Raw genomic sequence first — 6555 nt, 5'->3', positions numbered from 1 at the left:
TATATCTATTTCTATCTATACAATGCAATATTAACCAGAAGAAAGAAGGAAATCTTGCCATTTGCAATGACAAGGATGGAGCTACAGAGTATTATGCTAAGTGACCTAAGTCAGTAAGAAAAAGACAAATACCATAAGACTTTATTCATATCTGCAATTTAAACAACAATCAAACAAAGGAAGGATAAAAAAGAGAGAGAGAGAAACCAAGAAATAGACTCTGAACTACAGAGAACTGATGGTTACTAGAGGGAAGGGGATAGAAGGGATGGGTGAAATAGGTGATGGGGATCAAGGAGGGCACTTGTGAGCACCAGGTGTTGTATGGAAGTGTTAAATCATTATATTATGTACCTGAAACTAATATTTCACTATATGTAACCAACTGGAATTTAAATAGAAAACTTAAAAAATCTAAAATAGAAAAAAAAAACTTCAAATTTAGATAAAGGAGTTTAATTGGATTTTAAGTATCTCAGAAGACAAAATAATTTAAAGGACTTGGAAGTATCAAAAAAGCAACCCTCATTTAAAAAGTCTAAGATACTGTTTCCCAACCTCAAATCTGGCACATATTAAGAAATATTGTACTTACAAAAATCTTTATAAAGTTTTTGAAAAAAATCACTTAAAAATGTCACATGTTCTTAACATACACTCCACAGAAGTAATGAAGAATATGAGAAACATCTAACAATTATAGGGCATCAAAGTTTAACAAAGGTCTGGAATCATCAATCTAGAGTTTTTACTTAACAGAGAAATACACCAACAAATTTTTAAGAGAATAATCTCATTATTTCAGCGTATGGCAACTAAATTATAGCTAAAGAAAATATTTTCCAAAAAGTTGCCATACCCATAGAAACCAAGATGTGATTTATTAATAGACATCTTATATTAATTCATAATTACTCTTTAAAAATTAGCTTATCCAGTAGTCCACCATTATCCACAGAGGATAACTTCAGAGATCCCCAAGGAATGCCTGAAATTGTGGATAGTATCAAGTCCTATGTATACTGTTTTCCTTATTCATACATACTTATGATAAAGTTTAATTTATAAATTAGGCACAGTAAGAAAATAACAAAACTAACAATACAATAGAAATACTATAACAGTATCCTGTAATAAATATTATATGAATGTTATCTCTCTTTCAAATATCTTATTGTACTGCACTCACGCTTCTCCTTTTGATGTGAGAGGATAAAATGCCTACATGATGAGATGAAGTGATGTGAATGGTGTAGGCATTGTGATGTAGTGTTAGGCTACTAATGACCTTCAAGGAAAGGTACATCAGAAGGAAAATATGCTTCTGGGCTGCAATTGATCATGGGTAAGTGAAACTATGGAAAGCAAAAATTCAGGTAAGGGAAGTCTTATTCATTCAACTTTATACAAGTTTCAGAGTACAAAAAATGAGCCAAGCTTCCAAAGGAATCGTCACATTCTTCTTTTTTTTAAGATTTTATTTATTTATTTATCTATTTATTTATTTGACAGATAGAGATCACAAGTAGGCAGAAAGGCAGGCAGAGAGAGATAGGGAAGCATCTTCTCGCTGAGCAGAGAGCCTGATGTGGGGCTCGATTCCAGGACCCTGAGATCATGACTTGAGCCACCCAGGTACCTTGACTCATTACATTCAAAGTTGAAATTAAAACTATTAGGGTCCGTGATCAAAGGAAAGAGACCACACACTGTGATGCCGCTCCCCAACAATGGCCGCTCCCTGGCTTCACTGGTCATGTTCCTGAAGACCATAACACTCCCAATGACCCCCTCGCTATCACTACTACTCCCCTGCCTCACAGACTAAACTTTATAGAGGTGGCTGAGCCCGGCCCACACACAGGTGGCCAATGAGACTGCAACACATAGGGAAAACTGCACAGTCACGCTGGGTCAGCAATAGGGGTGGCCACACTGATTGGATGTCTCCATCCGGCCTGGCCCGCCCCCCCTATCCAGGGCCTGCAAGCAAGTTCTTCTGGAAGGGACAGGGTCAACCCAAGCCCACAATGAAATGGCTCCCTCTGGCCAACCAGGCCCTTACAAAACTAAGCAGAAATATGCCCTCAAGTCCATCTAAGTGTATTTTTCTTTATATTTATACACCTTTTAAAATACTTTATCCAGGTGGTGCCTGGGTGGTTCAGTTGTTAAGCATCTGTCTTCAGCTCAGGCCATGATCTCAGGGTCCTGCGATCAAGCGCTGTCTCACCTCGGGCTCCCTGCTCTACAGGAGACCTGCTTCTCCCTCCCCCACCCCCCCCCCAACTTGCGTTCCTTCTCTTGCTGTCTCTCTCTGTCAAATAAATAAAATGTTTAAAAAATAAAAATAAAATACTTTATTTAGACTATCTTAATTAAAATGAAGGTTTTTTACAAAGGAATTGTTTCCCCATCCAGATATGGAAATGTAAAATATGCAATAAAATAGGGATAAAAACAGGAAAGAAATGCTGGTCTCAGAAGGAATCAAACAGAAGGAAAATTAGTGATATTATGTATTATAGTGAGGAGAAAGATAAACATATACCTTTAGCTATGTGACTAGAACTCAAGGAATTTAAAGTAGATGAGAGAATGGCAGCAAAGAAACTGCCTTTTCCAGTACAAGTTACATGTAGTGAAAAGAAAATAAAGCAATAGAATATACTTTACCCTTTTCAACAGGGTTTATTATAGAAAGGATATTTTAAGTAATTATTTCAATCATCAACTTACTTCATTTCCAAATGGATATTTTATATATGCTAGATTTGAATGAAAATAACACACTAGTTTTAAACTGCTAGTTTTTATTGTTCACTTTCCAGCCAGTGGTCCACATCTTGGGACTTTCTTTTATTTCCCTGTTCTCAAAGGCCCCTATTTTATTTCTACATGAAGGACTCCCTCAATTTTGTAGGTAGGGACCTGTTCTTTATTGATATTAGACAAATCTTCAGGGGCAGGATCCAGTTCCAAAGGCTCTTCAGGTTTTTGCTGATCTTCCAAAACCAGTGATTCTAATTTTACCACTGGGACATCTGTTGTCTGGGTATATTGATAGCCGGTAGACATATGGTCTACCAAAGCCTCATTTATAGCAACGTGTTCAGATGGCGGAGGCTGAACTTCAGCAGGGACATCTTCTACAGAGATTTGTGTAATAAAGTCCTCTTTAGCTGCTGGTAACTGTTTGTCAACAGGGACCATTTCTAAAGTAGTTTCTTCAACTGATGGATGCTGAAGTTCAGTAAGGGATGTCCCAGCTGGTGCAGACCAAACTTCAGCTGGGATATCTTCTTTAGGGGCCTCCTCAGCTGGTGGAGACCAAATTTCAGCTGGAACCTCTTCTGCAGGGCCCTCCTCAGCTGGTAGAAACTGTATTTCAGCTGGAGCCTCTTCTGCAGGGTGCTCCTCAGCTGGTGGAGACAAAACTTCAGCAGCGACCTCTTCTTCAGGAGCCTCCTCAGCTGGTGGATACCAAATTCCATCTGGGGCCTCTTCTTTAGGGCCCTCCTCAGCTGATGGAGACCAAACTTCAGTGGCGGCCTCTTCTTCAGGAGCCTCCTCAGCTGGTGGATACCAAATTCCATCTGGGGTCTCTTCTTCAGGGCCCTCCTCAGCTGGTGGAGACCAAACTTCAGCTGGGGCCTCTTCTGCAGGGCTCTCCTCAGCTGGTAGAGAACAAACTTCAGCTGGGGCTTCTTCTGCAGGGCCCTCCTCAGCTGGTGGAGGCTGAACTTCAGCTGGGGCCTCTTGAGAGGGGGTTTCTTTGGCTAGTGGAGGCTGAACTTCAGCAGGAGCCTCTACTGAAGAGCTCTCTTCAGCTGATGTAGACCAAACTTCAGCTGGAGCCTCTTCTGCAGGGGTCTCTCCAGCTGGTAGAGACTGAACTTCAGGAGGCATCTCAGCTGGTGGAGGCTGAACTTGAGCTAGAGCCTCTTCAGAGGGGACTTCCTTGGCTGGTGGAGGCTGAACTTCAGCTGGAGCCTCTTCAGAGGGGACTTCCTTGGCTGGTGGAGGCTGAACTTCAGCTGGAGCCTCTTCTGCAGGGCCCTCTTCAGCTGGTATAGATGAAACTTCAGCTAGGGCCTCTTCTGCAGGGGCCTCGACAGCTGATGAAAACTGAAGTTCTGAAGCCTCTTGTGTAGAAGGCTCTTCAGCTGATTGAGGCTGAACTTCAACATAAGCCTCTTTTGTAAAAGCCTCTTCAGCAGGGATAGACTCTACTTTAGCAGAGGCCTCTTCTGTAGGAGTCTCCTCAGCTGGGGAAAGTTGTACTTCAATAGGAACTTCTTCAATTTTTGGATACTGAACTTCAGCAGGAGGCCCTTCTGAAAGAGCCTCTTCACCCAGGATGGGCTCTACTTTAGCAGGGCTCTTTTCTGCTGGAGGTTCTTCAATTGGTGGAGAATTAAGTTCAGGAGGGGAGTCTTCTGTAATTTTCCCAGCTGGTGGAGGTTGCACTTCAGCAGAGATCTCTTCTGCAAAGGGAGGCTGTATTTCACCAAGAACATACTGCTCATCTTCTGAAAGTTCCAAAAAACTTTTTATGCTTTGTTGACTAAATAGAAATCTGTTGATATTAATCTTCCCAATTGCTTCATCTTTACTTGTTGAGGGTTGCAATTCTGGATGTTCACTAAGAAAAATCTTACCTGAGGATTTACGTTCCTGCACAACTTCATTTGACTTTGAAAAAGAGCTATCTGGCCTGCCAATAACCACTATTTCTGTTTCACTAAAGTATGTCTGCTGTTCCTTGTCCACTTTCTCTTTTTGAAGAATGTTCATCAGTGTCCAGTCTCCAGTACAACTGGTCTGCTGAGATCTGTCTATTTTGAATTGAACTGAATGTCTGCTTGGTAGCATTTCTACTTCCTGAACACTCTCTGGAAATTCAGGGACTTCCTCTTCAACAGCAGCTGTTTCACCAACTGACTTGATTTCTTCTTTTTTCTCTTCTACAGTTGCATCTGTTTGCAGAGATTTATCAGTCATATCCTGTACACGCTTTCTCTTTGTCCAAGTTTGCTGAAGTTGAGAAGAAACTCGGAGAGACTCATAGTTGACTTTGGTTCCAGGAATATTACCAATACTAAGGGTAGCTTTAGGCCCAGATGATTGTGATATAGGCAAGTGTTTCTTTTTCTCTGTCACTTCAGTCTGCTGTGATTTGTCTACCATTGGTTGGCTGGGTCGTCTTCTCTTTCGAATTTCTTGTCTCCCTGCTGAGATAGGCTGATCAGGCTCATCGCTTTCTTCCATTTCTAAAATTAGTGAATTTCAAACATTCTTCAAGTAATAAATAATCAAGAATCACAAATGTACCAGACAGGTAAACTTTTGCCTTTCTTCATTAAGTGTTGTTCTATTGAGCTACCTTAGAACAAAGTAATTCATAAATTATTGCATTCTGTACTACACTCTTGTTGGATCCCACCTTACTCAGTAAGCATCTTTCTTGTTTAGTCTCTCATATGACTAATCTCACTTCTAGAAGTTTCTCTTAAAGTTCTATGACCTCACAGTCAATTCTCCATACAAGATTCCATTGGTGGTATTCCAAGCACATTTTAACTTAGCATAAACACTCAGACAATGGCTGCAAGTGAGAGAGCTACTGTTTGAAACATCAAGTTGAAAAAGCATTTGTCTATCAGAAGAACATTAAGTAAACTCCAATAATGTCAATTCGCAATAGTTTAAAGTGATGCTTTTGAACTCTCAATTCTGTTATTTTCATACTATCAAAGACAGTTATAGTGCAGAACTCAGAATGCTGCAGCCTATTTTCAATTGTTGGAGAAAACAAATGATATATGTTTGTGGCAATGTTCTATCAAAACGTAAACTTACATGCTTCACTTAGGTGACTCTGGTGGTTAAACGTTTGCCTTCGGCTCAGGCCATGATCTCAAGATCCTGGGATTGAGCCCCACATTGCACTCCCTGCTCAGTGGGGAGTCTGCTTCTCACTCTTCCTCTCCCTCTGCCTCTCCCCCTGTTTGTGCACTCTGTCCCTCTCTCCCTCAAATAAATAAATAAATCTTTTTAAAAAATGTATACATATATGATTTAGAAGAAAGTGAATATTGTTTAAAAAACTTGAGTTCTGAGGTCCAGTCCATATAAACTCCATTTGTACATCCTTAGCACTGAGGACCTACAAGAGCCTAATATATATGGCATATTTGCATTCTCAAGCAACCTGAGATATTTTTATTTTCAACTATTTCAGAAAGTAGTTCCACCCAAAGTTTGCCAAATAAAAGACTGTTAAGTCTAAAGATATGTCAAGTGAAATAAAATGCTTTTTTAAATCTATAAGCTACTGAATAACCATGTAGGAATAAATCACCTAATGAAGATAAAAACTATAAACTGAAGTCTTGAAATAGAGGAAACCCAGTTAAGCAAATGGCAAATGATATTATAACAGATTAAGAATGTAAATAAAACTTTAACTTACATGTCACACAAAAATTTTACCAGCAAGATGAAAATTTATCAAAAGATATGAAAAAAAATTCTACTTTGGTCCACAAAAAA

The 6555-nt window shown here is 39.7% G+C and overlaps 1 protein-coding gene across 1 annotated transcript; it reads right to left on the bottom strand.

Moving 5' to 3' along the window:
- Positions 1–2883: 2883 nt before the first annotated feature.
- FSCB (fibrous sheath CABYR binding protein) lies at positions 2884–5471 on the bottom strand (the record flags this gene model as incomplete). Its single annotated transcript, XM_082737553.1, has 1 exon — positions 2884–5471. Exon 1 carries the CDS (start codon positions 5269–5271, stop codon positions 2884–2886), a length of 2388 nt encoding a protein of 795 aa, XP_082593679.1. The 5' UTR covers positions 5272–5471.
- Positions 5472–6555: the final 1084 nt, after the last annotated feature.

Source organism: Mustela nivalis (genome assembly GCF_964662115.1).
Source record: "Mustela nivalis genome assembly, chromosome: 6".
Taxonomy (NCBI): Eukaryota; Metazoa; Chordata; class Mammalia; order Carnivora; family Mustelidae; genus Mustela; species Mustela nivalis.
The sequence above is the reverse complement of the archived record's forward strand: the minus strand, read 5'-3'. Positions and strand labels throughout refer to the sequence as shown.